General features: G+C 39.4%; 1 protein-coding gene across 14 annotated transcripts in view; it reads right to left on the bottom strand.

The window, feature by feature from the left end:
- Positions 1-17,941, bottom strand: part of MADD (MAP kinase activating death domain) — a 73,710-nt gene that overhangs the window by 19,889 nt on the left and 35,880 nt on the right. For 4 of the 14 annotated variants that reach the window (XM_064512699.1, XM_064512701.1, XM_026093179.2 and 1 more), the window contains 12 exons: positions 17,248-17,434; positions 16,911-17,061; positions 15,450-15,650; positions 10,351-10,404; positions 7,228-7,325; positions 6,793-6,876; positions 5,700-5,858; positions 3,461-3,569; positions 2,825-2,887; positions 2,328-2,448; positions 1,130-1,235; positions 239-349 (listed from right to left, as the gene is read on the bottom strand). In XM_064512699.1, the coding sequence (XP_064368769.1) occupies positions 239-349; positions 1,130-1,235; positions 2,328-2,448; positions 2,825-2,887; positions 3,461-3,569; positions 5,700-5,858; positions 6,793-6,876; positions 7,228-7,325; positions 10,351-10,404; positions 15,450-15,650; positions 16,911-17,061; positions 17,248-17,434 (1,444 nt within the window). The remainder of the gene's footprint in view (positions 1-238; positions 350-1,129; positions 1,236-2,327; positions 2,449-2,824; positions 2,888-3,460; positions 3,570-5,699; positions 5,859-6,792; positions 6,877-7,227; positions 7,326-10,350; positions 10,405-15,449; positions 15,651-16,910; positions 17,062-17,247; positions 17,435-17,941) is intronic. The other 10 variants (XM_064512700.1, XM_064512703.1, XM_064512705.1 and 7 more) reach the window with 3 other exon arrangements.

Below are 17,941 nucleotides of genomic sequence, written 5' to 3'. Positions count from 1 at the left end.
TTTACATACAAAAATATGTATTATACACACATGCATTACATGTATTAAATATAAAAATATGTATTTAATAACTAAACTCTAAATTTATTTAACTCTAACTAGAGTTTAATAACTCTAACTAAAAAAATTAAAAATAATTAAATTGGTGTTGCACAGCATTCACAGAAGAATTTTCAGGTAAATGTTTTCCTTCTACTGCAGTTCCTATAGATAAATTATTCACTGATGTTTTGCTTACCAGATGGGCAAGCTTATCTAGAATATCGTTTATTTGCTGGCTATGCACCAATCCAATATGTGATTTTCCCATTAGACGACGTACCTTCTTCCTAATATCATTCTTGTTCACCTAGAAAGCAGATAAAAGACAGTTACCTACTTTTCTTTAACTATGGACAGCTCCTCTTCCCTCCCTAAATTAACATATCTTGGTTCCACTGTAAAGACAATAAAACAGCTGATCTCCAGCTCAGTCGTGCTAGGTCAAGCTGCTGCATTTGACAGCATACTGCATCACAATCTCTTACAGGACTGTTACAGTAGAAACATGCACTGCAGCTGGTTCTAGGCATGACAAAATTTTAGACTGATTTTTCAGTGACTTTTGAGGGAAGATTCAGACTCCCTAAGAAATTATTCAGATGAAAGGAAAGGTATTGCTAAGAGTCACCTAGAGCATTAAGGTGCATCCAGACAGTTGGGGGGGGGGGGGGGAGGAGCAGCACGGGGGAGTTGCTTAGCAGTAACTGCAAATTTCTTGTTGAGTTATTCGCATGCACAATCTGCCCACATTCTCCTTTTACCTCTAACTACCATAAGATGATTTCGAATTTGTAGTTGAAAGGAAGTGAGGTTAGGAGATGCTCTCTGCCTAATTTCTAACCCATGCTCTTAACAGTTAAGAGTATCCTCTAAAGGGCTAAAAAGTTTCCATTTCAAATGGCAATATATATGCATACCCATGGCATAGAACTATATAAACTCAGACAACACATCTCAAAGAATCTCCAGGCACCAAAACAACTTTTCTCATTTTGATCAGGAAGCATTTTATAGAATTCTGTCGTCCTACAAAATACCACCTATAAAAAGTACTGCTTGGGTCTATTAAAAAAGAAACAAAGATCACCTTTATCATAAGCATATAAGCAATCATATTATGCAGCAGTGTAGCCAACAAGCGGTCCTCATCATCCTCCAAACGCTTTCGATCATGTTCTCCCAGGGAAAGATACCTGCAAGAAGAGCTAGATTTGAAGTAGACTCGCAAGCATTTTTCATCCAATTCACTAAAGCACTGACAGAGATCAGAGCACTATTTATAAACAGTAAGGCAAAGAAAACCTCCAAAGACATTAAGCCAAATGGGCATTTCCCAATAAGGTGTTCTGATTGCTAATTAAACATACCCCTTAATTATTAAGCAGTTAAAGTAAATAATATACACTTAGTTGGAAAGTTCTTAGTAATCCACTGGGCCTATCTATTTCCTCTCTTCCATAGCCGCAGGGTCATGACAATTACAACTGCTTGAAGAGGACCACGTAACTCAGCACAAGAACTATTTCCTTAAAGTTTCATTTCTGCCTTGCAGCTACATCTAACTGATGTAGAAAGCAGTTCATCTTTGGGTGCACAGACCTTCTCTTTTTCAAACTGCATTCCTTTTTCATAAACTAACATCCCACAAACTAATTCTTATTTTGGCTTCCAGATCCCATTCTACATAGTAGCAATTTTCAGCTGTGGGCGGTACAAAGAGCAAAGAATGATCAGATTTTAACAGAGCTGAGAGAAACCAGCAAGCAAGCAGGCAGTGAATACAGACAGCTTAGAATTAGGCTAGCTTTAAGCAGTCACACAGGTATTTCTAGAGAGTGGTTTCCTCACTGTGTTTATTTTAATTAAATATTGTCAATTAAAACCACCTATAAATATCTTTGAAAACAGCATTTTCCAACATGCAAAGATATTTTACTCTTCCACTTTATCCCAATGCACTGGCATACTCCTTTTGCTCCAAATTATAGTCATCTTGCCTCAGAAATCTCTTGTTTTCTTACTGATCAGGTCTATTTCATCTATTCCTATTGTGAAATATCACCTCTCTACAAGTATTAAAAGAAACGTGTCCTGGCTGAAGATAGTATATAGGCTGCAGGAGATGCTGGGCAGCACAAAAACAAGTAGTTCATGTTTGAACTGTCAGTTATAAAAACAAGATTTTCAAAGTCACAATAGCATGTACCACAGAATTAAAGTAATTTTTGACTGTTTTAGCCCAGGTGAAATAATGAATAGGAAAAAGGTCTACCAAAGAACTTTACCTGTCAATCATCTCTTGGGGTCCCTGGTCCATCCCCATTCCTTCTCTCTCTAACATCACAGCATCCAAAAAGGCATCTTCCCAGAATTGCATCTGGTCCCACAAAGTTGAGCGCTCTTTGCCTGTGCAATGAATACAGGAAGTGAGCATTTATTCCAGTTAAACACTTGAAGATTAATTCCCCTTCCTTCCCACTCCTTGAAAATACCATAAGTCAACACACAAATAATCCATATTCAAAAAGACAAAAAGTCATTTTTTAAAATCACAAGCAATATCACAACAGAAGAAAAGTGAAAGAGAAGAGAGGACATATCTCCTATTCTAATGCAAGGCATAATCTTATCAAAACCTTCCACTAAAGAACCTCTCATCCCTACTCCTTAAGAACATACCTTCTTTCATCTGCTGTTAACACTGCGCCAAAGAGACAGGAATATCACACACAAACACAGATCATGTCAAACACACAGAGAAGTGGAAAGAAGAGATTATTACTCATAGAGAAGGTTTCCATTGCAGCATCCTCTAACTGGTCCCAGACAGATCCTTTATCCCTACCTGCACCATTCCAAGCAGGTAGAAATGAGAAAGAGAAAGGATGAAAAACAGGAAAAGAAAGAAAGCTCTGGATTAATGGCAGGTCCAGATGAAATACATTAAAAAACAACAACAACAAAAAAACCCCAACAACAATGTATTCCTAATTCAAGGAAACATTCAAAGTGCCATTAGCATTTCTAGTATCCTTCTTTCATGACTTAAGCTGAAGGATCTGTTTGCAAAGAACAGCAATGCACTTCAGCCTTCCACACGTGGTGAGCTAAGCTGCTTCTCCTTTTTCCTAGCAGTCTACAGCATTAATTCATATTCAAGAACAGCATGGGGCTTGGACGAACTACATTTTATGCAAATTACACCTCTCACTCACCTTCTCTTACTCTTATTCCATCTCCCCAGCAAATCTTTTTCTTTACTCTGAATAATCTGACACGCCCCCCCACTCTGCTAGCAGAGTAAACAATAAATGGTTAAAAACAAAGTCTTTGGGAACATATAAATTCCAGCCTGCCACAGATACGACTCCATTTGAACTTCAGGCCATCTCCCCACCAAAAAAAAAAAAAAGTTTACCCAAAAGCCCTTCATAGAGATAGACACGCTGGTTCCCATCCTCTGGACCTCTTCCTGGAGTACTGCCTTTGTTATCCTTCACACTCTGCTTCAGGTTATGAGACTTTGCCTGAAAATAATACAAAATATGGTCAGAAAAATTAATTTGGCAGCCTGCAGGACTGTTTCTTGCACCCCACTGCTGTAATTAACAAATGCAGCTTCCAAGCTATCTTTCATACACACTTTTCCCACAAACATTCACAGAAGAAAGATTGTTCTGTTCACAGAGGAAGGTAAAACACTTAGAAGTCCACAGTCAGACAAAGGTAAACAAAAAGAGACAGGCACAAAGAAATCAAAACACAGAGAAAGCAAAATGTTTCCCTAAGGGTAAACTGATGCAAAGCATAACAAGTGCAAATGGACAATCCCAGGCTAAAAGAGTACAAAGGACTTCACACACAACATAAGTAAGAATGCATAAAGCCCAAAGTGGTACCAGGGCTAGAGGAGGAAGTAGAAAGGGGGAAGTGAAGTTATTCAGAAGCCAATGAAAATTAATGAAACAGAACACTTCCCAATAGATCCTCAACATAAATGAGCCATTACTCAAATTATTCAGGACTGACCATGATGGTGCTGGACTGCTTTGTACAGCTGAGAAGCCATACAGTAGCTTTCATCACAGAAGCGTGTGTATAACAGATAACACAACCAGAAATAACAAAACCTCAAGCTGTTGCCAAGATCCAGAATGGAGAATACCATGTACATAAGCAATAGAAGATTTCCAGAGTCAGAACATGTAGAATGGAAACACTGGACAGAATAAAGGATAGTATCAAGGTTTGGAGTTCAGTGACAGATAAGCAGCTTGAATTCCCACTGCTTCAGATAAAGCTGAATATCACTGTCATTTTACAGACAGGGAGGAAAAGAGGAACAAATACGTGACCTTCTCAGAACTACACAGAACGTGAATTTTCACAAGCAGAATAAGAATACCCGAGTTATGTCTCAAATTCAACATACTTCACATATTTTTCTTTCATTCATCATTCACAAAGGTTCAGACACACAGTCAACTTACCAACATTTAACAAGTTACTACATATCAGCTGGTCTGAAGTACTGTAGGCAGGATCTATTAGCCAGCAACTAACGCAAGATAAAGCAAGTGAGCCTTTCCCTCTCTCTACCACCAGATAAACTATGTTGCAGTACTTGACATTCATCTCACATCACTTAATCCGGCTTCTCTGTTCTTAATCCCTGTTGCAGAGCTTCTTAAGATTTCACCTAGTTTCAGTCATCAGGTAGAAATATCCAGAAAACTGAGAAGTGTTTTTAAAAAAGTCCAACTCTAGAAATTGAGAAGACACCATCTTGCAACTAAATAGGCTGACATGGTTACCTCAGATTCATGCTCTTTGAAGAAACCTGCAGTGAAGCGTAATGATTTTGTTTGCTAATTAAAATTAGATGTAAATGACCATGTAAAGGTTTTTAACAATCCACTCAGGATTATAAAATAATGAACACAGACCAATCTTGAGGCATTGCCAGTTCATTTCATATCCAACTGACAGCTCAGGCTAACCAAATCAGGCATATAACTGTTTCCTTGGTAAGAATATGTATATTAGAAGTTACAATAGTCAAAGACTTTAAAAACAAGATGTGCTCTCAGACAGCTTAAACTTTAGCTCATATAGGTCCACCAAATTGGAACAGATACTTAAAGTGATGATGACACTTCAGACAGCATTAAAGTAACACTTTAAAAGCAACAGAACAGTTGCTAAACCTATGATGAGCCATCATTTTCCTGTAGCAAACAGCTATTCCTACAGAACAGGACCAGTTCCTCCTAGCTAAGGTCGAAAAATGGCCATCAATGTTGTTATGTATCTGAAAGTGGATTAAATGTACACTTGCTTGAGAGTAACGCTGAATGAGAGACTTAAGTATTGTTAGAATCTGTAACATCGGTTGAGATGTGAATCTACTATTCTCAAAGGACCACATATTGCACAGGAAATAAAAATGGTTCCTGGATCCACACAAAATTTAATTCTTTAATATTTTGGTATTGTATAGTATATATTTGACAGTGTATATTGTAAGTCAGTGCTGATTAACCCTTACAATAGAATCAGGGATCCTCTTCCATACATGCACATACATCGAAATGATTACAGTACAAGATTTAATTTAAAAAGAAAAATAAGAAAAGGAAAGTCTGGAGCATCCTTACAAAGATAGAGCTAGTAGCAGAGTTTGTCTCAATTTCGCTGTCTGACACAGTACCCCTTGACCCTGTCAGATTGCCACCATTTTCCACACCCAGGCCATCACCAGCATTGCTACTTAAGTCACTGTCTGCTCCTAGTGTCTCTCCAGAGCTGTTACTAACCTGTGGAGAAAAATAAAGCAGTTACCTTCAATAGACAAGACACTGTGGAAAGAAAAGGTGAAAGGGTTTCCTCCTAAGGCATAAAATAATAAGCAGTACAACTGAAGGCCACTTTCGGCTTCTCTCTTTTAATGATATGATTCTCTCACCAAATCCTGCTACGCAGAGCAAGATGAAGAGAGACTCAAAAAGCCTCTCGGGAAACATAATTCCTGGGTCCACTAGACAAAGACAGTCAGAGTATTATGCTTGTTCCAGGCTGAGAACAGGTCACGGAAAGCTAGATATTAACAGGTACATAGCAGTTTAAAGAAGGAAAAAAGCCAAAAAAAACCCAAACAAAAAAGTTTCTTGGGCTTTACCCTGGAATATGCCACACCAGATAACATGTGGGAGGAAACACACCCATTCCCTATCTCTGAATACATTCTGCTATTTTTTCCCCTCTAGGCCCTACAGTTAATCAGAAGCAAGCAGCAATATTTTGATATGGTTCAAGTGCTTTATGTTAATACCTCAGAAATTTTGCACTTGCTCTTAATGCATTGAACCATCTGCTTTTTTTACTCTCAGGTTACACTTTTAATCTTTTATTGTTCATAGGCAGTACTACACAGAACTAAGTCATATTTATAAAGTGATTGCAAACTACTAGTTCTAAAGATATATATATATGCTCATATGGATTGGTGACATATAACAGCAAAGAGCATCATATATGAAGGATGCAATCTGCTAATAAAACAATACGCATACTCTGACAGGCACACTTGCTTGCCACCCGCTCAGAGATTCCACGAGAGAACTCATCATAGACACACTATTATGTGCACATGGCAGTGCGCACCCATGTATGCACAAAACGTATGCACAGAATGCCCTCCCCCACTTTACCAGTTAATCACACCAAGCCTTCACTTTAGGCATGTCCTACCACTGTGCTAACTTCAGAATCCTGGCTTGTACTTCGGACCATAACTGCTGGTCCTCCACTGGGAACAGAGTCCAAGTCACTCTTCTGCAATTAAACATACAGAGGGGACAGGAACAAAAGACACATTAGTTCTTTTTTTTCCATGAGGGGAGAACACCACTTCCCATTCTTTTGGGTCTTAACACACAGGCCTTATGTTTCCTTGCTGCATGAAGCCAGTTAAAGAGACAATATTGTCTATATGTCAAATAGACTATGGGGTCACACAATTGAGGAGTTAGCAAAGATCGGCCCCCTGAAGGAAGGAGGGAAGAACTGTTACTAAATGAGCCTTTCAGGAATTCTCAGATTCTAGAAGTCTTCCCACAGTTAAGTAGTAACTAGAAGAATCCTTTACCTTGTCACATAAGTAAAACAAGCATAGGAGAGACTGACCTGAGAACCTGAGGCCAAACTGAGGCCACTGTCTGCACTGATTTGTGATTTTTTCTCATCTGTTTCTCCCAAATCAAAGTGTTTCACACCTTCTGGCCCTGAGCAAAAGGAAAAAGCAGATTATCGCACCAAGGAAAACCAGTATGGCAAAAAGCAAATGACAGACTGGAAGCTGGGACAATACTATGAAAACAAGTTTGCTTTCTTATTCCTTTGATTTCTTATTCCCTGGTAACTGTAAACAAGACGACCAGCAGGACACATCTGCCATTCTTCAAATTTTAGTCTGGATTTCAAATACTCCAAAGGCATAGCCCAACTGTGACCGTCACTAAACAGTACCTTTATTAGCCATTCAAAAGAGAAAAGAGGACAGACAAAGGTCAAATAGCTTCCAGTTATAACAGTACATGCAGAGCAGTTGCCATTCAACTCTGGGAAGCCACTTACTTTATTTCTGGTAAAATAAAGGACACAAGTCAGAATACTTTTCTGAACAGCTAATTTGCTCAATTTCTTGGCTGAGTTTGTTAGGTTGGCCATCAAAAAGTATCTAGCCAAAAATCAGGTAAAACATGGCATGAACATGCAAAGCAGAGTGGTAATTGGTGTCACACCAGTAAGAATTTCAAGGAAGAGGCTTGTATGATGTACTTCACAACACCTGCCAATTACACACCAAATGGCTCTCCAGAGTTTGCAGTCACATAGGTCAGTAGTGAGAGAGGGATTCAGCAAGCCTTAAGTCATGCATTCATTAATCTATCCAGTCTGAGAACAAAACAGGAAAAAAAAAAAGATAACTTGATGATCAGTTCTCCATGCAGTTCTCGAATAGCATTATCTACTGTTCTCTGATGGGATGGCAGAAGGAAAAGAAGGGAATGAAGGAGAGGTAGAGCCTGAAAATAAATTTGGAAAGCACTGTACGACGTAAGTAACAAGGCAGGAAAAGAATGCACTATAAACCGTACGCAGAAAACCACTAAGCTCAGAAAGGGGAAGAGACTGACAGCAAAACTTCTGCCATATCCATATCTGCCAACTATTCAGGAAGACAGGACCAGCAGGAAGACATGACCAGCAGCTGGAGTATTTGTATGATATACCCATGACTATATGCAGTATCTCTCAGCAAACAATGCCACAGTATCTTATAACCACTAATCACAACAACCTGGGAATTATGAATATGTTTATATTATGTCTAATATTAGAAAGGGGAAGACAGCAAAAAGGAAAGAGGGAAGGGAGGGGAGAAAGAGAAGGATAATATACAAAGATTTGTGGGAGTGAGTTTGAGATGGTATGTAACTTATGAATAGCAAAGCCATAAGCGGGCTGTGCAGATTGTACTAGCTTACGACTTAACCAAGAATTCTCCATGTAAAATGTTTTACAGAAAGTCTTTCATTTGTTATAGTCTTCTACATATAAATCCATATGCCTTGGTTACTGTAAGTCAAATTGTCAAAGATTCTAATGCAAAAGAAAAAATGTAAACAAAATTTAGAAAACACCAGACTAACTAAAAAATCCCAAGTTCTTAGGATATTTTCCACTGAAACATGTCACATTTCTAGAAGTCTCCTATTTCCAGTCATTCAAATGGCTACTGTTTCTAGTCCTGAATAACAATGCAGTGTAAAGTTTTATACATCATTACTTCAGCAAGAATACTGCACTCTAGTTGTGTGTTTTAAACAATTTAAGAGTTCCCTGTCCCACCAACATATTGACATTCTGTCAATTTGACTTTTAAAAAAGTGAAGCTGACTAAATCAGTTCATGAATTTGACAATGGTGGGCAATACCAGTAACAGAGTTTAAGGAGTGCATCAACCACAATCACATGCTGTCACTGTCACTTTACAGGCACTTGCATCCCTGCACTTGCATCCCTCCACTTAGCTTCTTAGCGGAGCTGGTAGCTATTACACAGGAAACACCAAAACCCCAATTTATCCCTTCTAATGTAGGCACCTAGCTGAAAGGCCCATTTTGGGAGAGTAGGTGTATGCATGTGCTATGTGCCTGTCTTACACAGGTCTCCTCCCTTGGCAGGAATCAATTTAAGATGTACTTGAGAGGTGGCCCATTCAGAATTGACTCCAGATGTTCATTTGCACTTAACTGAAGTATCTAACTAAGGAGCCTGAAGTTAATGTAACAAATTCAGGCCTAATCAGAATGCCAGGAATCTTACCTGTTCTGCTTACTATTAATCCTCTCCTCCCTCCACTCTGTAAAAGGGGCATCAGCTCTACAAAGTACAAATTCTGCTCTCTTACATTGGAAAACACCTACCACATCACAGCTGTTATAAACTATCTCTTGTCTGTACATCGTATGTACCTATTTATGATAGTGATAACCAAAACAACAAAATGTTGTACTGCATCTGCAGATAACATGTATATGTATTCCAATGGATGTTAAATTCCTGCAGATTTAGAGATGACTATTTAGACTCTGCAAAGAACTTCAGACTATCTACTTCACTCCTTTCTCTTAAAGATGTGATACAGAAACAAAATCAGGCTGATTCCTTGTTATGAAGTTATTCTCTAACAACCATCACTAAATACAGTTATTCACATATACCTTCTCTCTCCTCTTCAATAGCAATTTCCTGCTTGCAGATTGACTGCAGTCAGAAACTAACTGTTCATAGTTGACGCCAGGTACCAAAATTTGCCATTCCAGGGCTTGAAAGAGCAGAGAATTCTTCGCTCCAATAACATTCAATCAAACTACATATTCATGTCAAGTACTTGTTGGGCAAAAAACGGTCTCTCTGACTTTTCAAAGACATTCCATCTGCTTTCTTAAAATCATTCCAAGTATAGTGCACATAGTGAGGAGGCAGGATAACTGCTTCTCCTCCTTTGAAGAGTGTAACATAAGAGGGTAAGGGGGGAAGACATTTGAACGCAATTTCCCCACGGCAAATTGATCTATTTGGCCTCCTCTGCGATGCAGGCTTTCCCCTGGATGATAACCTTTTGCTCTTGTTGGTATAAAAAACATGTGCCATAGACGCAAGCTCACCCTGCACCTGGGGAGTTGGCAGTTATGGGGAGGCTGGGGGAGTCAGTTTCTGGGTTTTTATCATTTCCTTACTCGTTTTTTCCAAAGCTTTTTGCTTTTTCACTTCCTGGTGCTTGTTCCACAATTCTACCCAAGATGCATTGCAAGCAAGAGAGAGAGAGAGAGAGAGAGAGAGAGAGAGAGAGAGAGAGAGAGGAGAGAGAGAGAGAGAGAAGGAGAGAGGGAGAGAGAGGGAGAGAGAGAGAGAGAGAGAGAGAGAGAGAGTCAGCAGCTGGTCAGACAGGTGAAAATGGGAAGAAAAATTCAAACGAAAACCCACCCCTTCATCTCCAAAAAAAGCAGAAATTTATGACAACTACTGAGTAAAGGGTTAATTAACACCACTTTGCAAGATTTCAATGGTAGGAATAGTGCGCTGCATCATCTCTATTTTACAGAACTCAAATGTTAGAAATGACTTCATGCAGTGAACCAACTAAGCAAAAACAGCTATTATGAACACAACGTTGCAATTCATCTCCTTTCCTGAGAAAGGACTTTAAGATTATCAGATATTTACTCCTCAATATGCAGGCATCACAGAGGCTCTAATTAAACAGAAATGTTTCCATATCTTTAGTTTGTAACATTAAAAGAAAACAGCTGAAAAGCAGCAGCAGCAATTCCAAGAAAGTTAAAATTGTAGGTTAATACAATATTTAACCAACATCATATTTTTTAAAAATTAACACAGAAGAGTTTACAAGTAAAACGAATTATTTCTGACTCAGCAGTATTCTCAAAACATGCTTGACTCTGCCTATCAACCAGCCCTTCACACAAAAAGCTGAACTCCTTAGCATCCATTTGTTCCTATCAGGATATGAAGGATGGCAAAACAGGGAAGGAGAAAAATGAGTACGATATTAGTCATGCTTAATGCCACCTTCCAAAATTTGAATTAGGTCACAGCACTCCAGCCAAGTCAAGAGATTCTATAAGAGCATACGACACAGAGGAAAAAGGAAAAAAATCTGGAGTCTGCACGCACTCTTCATTGGAAGCTTAGCCCCGAGACAAATTAATGGTGAGACACTTGCACTTTTCTATCACCCACATTTCTCAAACCTCTGAAATGCAATCATCCTTTGTGCTCAGAAATATCTAGTCATTTCAGGTGTTGGCCTGTTGGTGCAGAGGCACTGTCACAAGCTGGCGTGCTGAACTGAGTCTGAGTGCTGGGTGCTGTCCTCTCTCACTAGGATGGTTGGGAAGGCTACAGAGGCATGGACACTCTTGGAAAAGCAGCAAAGGGAAGGGCAAGGAGAAGGGAGCACAGCGTTCTATTGCTCTTCTAGGGAACTTGTTACGCAATTAAAAGGCTACCAAAAGCATGTCAGGAACCCATCTCACCCTGCAGATGGCAGAAATTAAGGCAAGACAGACTGAAAAAAAATTCTGTTTGTTAAAAGGTCTGCTAAAAACAAAAGGATAGTGTTACAATTGCGCACAAAGACTCCAAATTACCATTAAAAGTATCATGAGCAAGAAAAATATAAAAAGGGAGAAGGACTAGAAAGATGGCTGCTAGCCAACCAATTTCTATTTCTGCTTTGTGATTGATGGATATTCCTTCAACTTTGATAAGCACACAGATGGATAGGATAAAATCGCTTATGGATCCAAACAGCACCCTTTAGGCTTATCTAGTTCAGCACACACTGACACACACCAACAATCCTTTTAAAAGATGTGCTCAATTAGTTTGTTACAAAGGCTTTGAAAACATCCAGCCTCTTGAGTTCTCAGTCTATATGGTTTCACTTTAAAAACCACCAGTCTGAAAGCTACAATACCTGCTTTCAAATTACTTTCATCTGACTTGCCTGTTAACTCAGCATTTCTTAGAATTATTCTGTCTCAGTGTTTACTCTATGCCAAAGGAGGGGTTCAGAATCTAGGGTGTTTCCCAGCACATTAAAAAGAGCCTAGGTTTTATTCTTAACTCCCTTGTAAAGGAGGAAAGGAAAAACCTCCAATAACCTCAACAGGCAGAAAATACTATGCCTATGCCTTTGTTATATGAGCCTGAACTGAACAGGACAGCACATCCAGAAAGGATCTCATGCAGACAATTTATAAAATAGGTAACACAACCTTCCCCCTCTCAAAAACCTGTAGAATATCCATTAAGCTGCAAGTATTAAACAGTTACTAAAAAAAATGCAGACTTCAGAAAATACTGAAATTGTCATTGACAGCTACTATAAGTATGCAAGAAAACTAAACCAGCCACTAGCACAAAGGGGGAGACTATCAGCTATCAACTTCAAGGCCACCAGGGTCCTGATGAAAGGTCAGCAATGCACGTAAAGACCATGGTAATTAGAAAAATACAAGAACCCTGGAAGCAAGCAAACAATTAGTGGTCTTTTAGGAAAGGAAGGATCAGAGACCATCATCTTCACAATCAATCTCCTAACTAAGCAATTAGGCATTAAAACAAAGACCAATCCTTGACTGATAAAAAAAACCTTCATTCTTCACCTCACAAATAAAAACAATGAATACCAACCACTTTCCCTCTTATCAGTACCACATACTGAAGAGAGAAACAGGCAGACAGATGCTTCCTGGAAAAGAACAACAAAAGGGCTTCAGCATGAACACATCCACCTTGAACTTTTGATAACTCTGCTAATCTCCTGGCTGTGGTTCCTATAGTGCAAGAAAACTGTACAGCTACCGTATCTCTAGATCTCAAAGATCCAGTTTGATTGCCATATTAACATACAGTGCACGTACAGCAGCTCTTAGGAAAAGGGGTTGTATATGATTTTACTTCATCATGCTGATGATCTACTTTTCATTCTGGCATTTCCTCTTTCAGATTAGGGCAAACGGGTAGTGTCTCTATTTGCATTTTGTCTACATAACACCAACTGATTTACTGAGAGTTTTATTTACATATCTTTAACTTGAGGCTGCAAGTACCATCCAAACTTCAAAAAATCTCAGAATTGCTGAGGTTAGAAGGAATCTCTGGAGATCATCCAGTCCAATCCCACTACTGAAAGCAGAATCAACTACAGCAAGGTGCTCAGGACCTTGTCCATTTGGGTTTTGAATATCTCCAAAGATGGAGACTCCAAAATTCATCTGAACAACCTGCTCCAGTGTTTTTTACGTTTAAACAGAATTACTTGCGCATATTTTGTTATTTCAGCAACATTTAGATTTTTACCAAATGCTTCTTCCCTAAAGAATAATTAGTTTAACTAAGAGGAGAACCTGCATTTCACTCTAGAGGAAATTTCGGCCTAGCTATGACTAACTCTGAGCGTGTATATCCAAGGTATTGTCATTTATAGAAGCTTCCGTAAATGACCAAAAAGGAATTATAATACCAAGCAGCTCTAAATGATCCTCCTGCAATGCAGGAGAAATTACCTTTACTTACAGATCCCAAGAGTCAGACAAACATAGATGCTGCATTGTTTTTACAGTAATTTCTTGAAGATTGACTTGCACAGTAGTTCACAGTTCTTGGTGACAGATGAAAGCAGTTAGAAAGAGATAAAAAGGGTTCAGAAAAAACATGGAAGTCTTTCAAACTGGCCTTGTCCAGATTTGGTGAAGTCATATCCTTCTTTAGCTTATTTCCACAGAAGACAAGTGGAAACCACGAGAGCATCAGAACCACCAATAAAAACTTTGCCTGTCCTTGAACACTGAAACTGTTTAAGACTAATATCCTGGCAACAGTAGCTCTAACAACATATATATGTACTACTTTTGCAAAGCACTTGTCACAAACACAAACTCTCTGGGGTGCCTATGATTTCCCCTTTCATGGAGTATTAACTTCCTCTGAGGGAAAGAAGCTGGCTGAGCAATCCAATCCAAAGCATCTCTTCACTCATCGCAAGGATTCTGGCTCAGAGTTTGTTTTATTCTTAGTTGTATCAGAAACATACCTGCCTTTTCCCCTTTTCTACAGAAAAGCAATTAAATAGCCCAGAGCCAATCAAACCACTAAGTTGAAATGCTGGAAATCTGAATCTTTTTAGCTCCCTGGGAGATTTCCAAACAGTGTGCAAGCCTCTTGTTTCTGTGCAATTGCCTCCATTACCTCTTGATTCAAGAAAGCAAATCAAGTCAGAGGGACTCAGCATCAGTTCAGAAAGGCTCAACCTGCAGCTATTACATGAGTACAGGAAAGAATGTCTGAAACTTCTGCACACAAGCACCCCGAGCACACATTCCCTCATCTTAAACATACTGGATGTATAGTCCCACTGCAGCACACTGCTTTTAGAAGGAATCTTCCATATAATGATTCCATTTAAAAGGTCCTTTAAACAAGACATAAGAAGCAATGGCTAAAACTTAACATGGCATTTTTGAGCTGATTCATGGTTTTCCTCATCTGCTGATGGCATGTCTCTCTTGTAAGCAGGTTGGATCCAACTTAAATCTTGTTTTTTCCCCCCTACGTCTACAAAGCCCCCCCCTTTTTAAAAAGGTAAAACAGAATTCTAAGTTTACCTCTAACTTTTTCCCCAGTCATTTTTTGTTTTCCAGCTATGGAATATGAGTGCAAAAGTTTCCAGTTACAAGCCTAGCAGATGCTGTTTAGAAGGGCAAGCATTCTATTTGCCATCACATAGAAGGAAGATCCATCAGTCCTAATCGCTGACACTACAAAGCTAAAATGCATACATATAGCAATGAAATCTTTTCTTTTTTTTTTATTACTAACAATTAGCAGACTCTGGGTCACACTTCTATCAGGATACATGCTTGATAATCCAGAGATTGTCAGGAATGAAAACTTTGTTTCACACAGTCCCTTCCATGCTTGCCCTTTCCAAAGTCCTACTGGCTCTGTTTTCCTTTGGCCATTTTCCGTCACTTGAAAACACCAGCCAAAGAGCAAAAAACAAACTTGTCTAAAGTGTAATGATATTCAAAAACAATTAAAACTAGAAAGCTCTGGGGGAGAAAACTGCCCTGGAAAATATTTTTCCAAGAGCAAGAGAAGACACACACGATTATTCCTTGTGATCCAAGGGGTGTAAATGAAGCATGTTACAGCAGCAATGTAGTGTGTTAAAATGAAGAAAAAGCAAATAGAACCTAATGCCAAGATAGAAGCCCCTCCTGCACTTCACATGCACCTCAGTACACACCAATGGAAGCAATAAAATTTTCTTCCTTTAGACTCCTCGTGTCAAACTCCCTTGGCCCCTTCCCTGCAGGGCTTGGTGCCTTTGGCATGAGCTGAGGCAGCTGCATCACAGGTTTCGGCTCTGCTCTCGGGGTTGATGCAGGATCCTTGCCAATTGGAGTGATAGCGCCATCCGTTGGACTTCTTTTTCTTTTTTCTGGTTCTTTAAAGGCAAAGAACAACAAAGTGTTGCAAAGAAAATGTAAGGAAGGAAAAAAGCAGGAGAAGACAGTCAAGAAAGAAAAGACAGCGGGAGGGGATGAGACAAACAGTTTCACCTACATCATTAAGCCTGGTACTGAAATAGCTCAGTCCCACATTTGATCCCATAGGTCACCATGGCTTGCAGATAGTCTGACACTGTGTCATGCAATAATGAGAGAAGTGCTTTAAAGATGTATCAATCCTATAAAAGTTTATTTCCATAAATTTTGTTGTGTGTGACCACAATTAATTCACTTTAAGCTTTATTCACTATCAAACTATGGTGTTTGGCACTATATCAGCAAGACTTCACTCCAAAGCCATTGAGTTTTGCACTAGCCGTTCCATAATTTTGCTTAGGAAAGGCTTATAATCACCAAGGTCATCCTCTATTCCACATTTGGGATTGCCACATCAGCACAGTCCTTCTGACCTACCTCAGCATTCTAACAATGCTTGGAAATGAATACCAGTAGCCCACAGAGCATCTGAGCTGATCAGCTCATAAGATCCCTGATGTAAGGCATCCAGATTGCCAACTATAAGGTGCTTAACAGATGCTACTCCTCTGCTACTGTGAAATAAATACTTTTTCATCATATGAGATTACATCTGAATCAAATATCTAATACAGAGGTGACATCTTATTATCTTTTGCCCTTTCCCCCATGCATCCATTTTATTTTGTCTTAAAATCAGATTTTAAGAAAAGCAGAAGAACAAGGAGGCATTACGTAAACCAGACGTTCCTCTCTAAGAGCTTTTAGTGATGTAAGAATTACTATGTAATGCAAGGTGGTTAGTACAATCTTAAAGTCTGCTATGATTCCACATTAGAATTATCTCCCTTCCTATTCAGGCTTTCTGGAATAACTTTCCAAAACAGTGGATGGGTCAGTCTCAGCTGAAGGTCCCCACTCACAGAATTTCCAGCATCATCTGTAAAAGGTTTTTTTGTTTGGTTGGTTTTTGGTTTTTTTAAATCATGCTGCGTAGTTTACATTTTCAACTGTCGGTAAGGCCATTATTTTGCTTTGGTCAGCTGCATGTGTGCAAGAGAATTGTTTCAATTTCTGCAAGGTTTCAGTAACAACGACACGGTTCTTATTTTCAAAGTGTGGTAAAACCCCTGAAATATCAAAAGCCACAAAACAGCTAACTTCACAATAATAATCTTGTTTGCCTCAGCACCCTATATTCTCACAAACACATTTCTTACCTTTATTGTAATAGTGAGTGTGTGCTATCTCTAGCAGGCCAAAAACACTGGCCATGCCTCCCAAGCCAGCATTTGCATATGACTGCTCCAGGCTCAGCACAGTGCACTTCAGCAAGTCCAACATGCCTTTGTAAACCTTGCGACTGATCTCCTACAATGAAAATCCCAATAGCATCACTATTTCAGAAGTGAGAAAGTCATTCAAGAACATAAATTCCGAAACAGTGCTGTAATGTCAGCTTGTAGGGGTTAATTTAACACATTGTCTTTAAAACCTTCTATGAACTGAATCTAGGCATACACCAGCTATGAGGACCCTGCTGAGTTCAGCACTGACCACATCCTGTATGATGTCCTGTCGAGCATCATCTTCTGACTGGATGGTGCGATTTAGCTTGCTTAGCACAAAGACACGGAGTTGCTCACTCTCCAGCAGACGCCGGACTCTCTTCATGTTCAGCCAACCAACACCCTGCCCATCAAGAACGTTGTGTACCACTTCCTTCAGGAATTGCTGGTTCTCACTGATGGATATATAGAGAGGGGGAAAAAAAACCAAAACAAAACATCAGGCAGAAGTTAGTCCTCTACTTCACTAGGCTTGCATGGGAAGAGAGATATGGCCAGGACGCACATGTAAATGCACTTTGTATCAAAGTTAAGTTTACAAGAAAATAACCTCAGTTTAGCTAGGCATGCTGCTAACATAACTGCACACAGCCCAAGCTGTGGTATCAAGCATTTTTCATTGCCCCTTATTTCCTGTAATAAGCTGTAATTGGCTTTTTTCCCCAGTGCCTCTATCTACTACTCTACTCCCCACCTCTGCAGCAATCCTTAGAATCCATAGGAATCTCTTATACCACCACCTTTGCCTTGTCCTATCTGTAGGCTTTCCTTGAAAGGTGAAGGGCAACCCAACTAACAGTACTAGTGCAGCAGCCTTGTTAGGTGTACTGCCTCAGCTTGCCTTGACAGGGCGGGGGGCCACACAGGAAGGAAGGAACTCTTGTGCAGCCTGCTGTGCCCCC

The sequence above is a fragment of the Dromaius novaehollandiae genome, chromosome 5 (genome assembly GCF_036370855.1).
Source record: "Dromaius novaehollandiae isolate bDroNov1 chromosome 5, bDroNov1.hap1, whole genome shotgun sequence".
Lineage (NCBI taxonomy): Eukaryota > Metazoa > Chordata > Aves > Casuariiformes > Dromaiidae > Dromaius > Dromaius novaehollandiae.
Note: the sequence above shows the minus strand (reverse complement) of the source record. Positions and strands in the feature narration are given on the sequence as shown.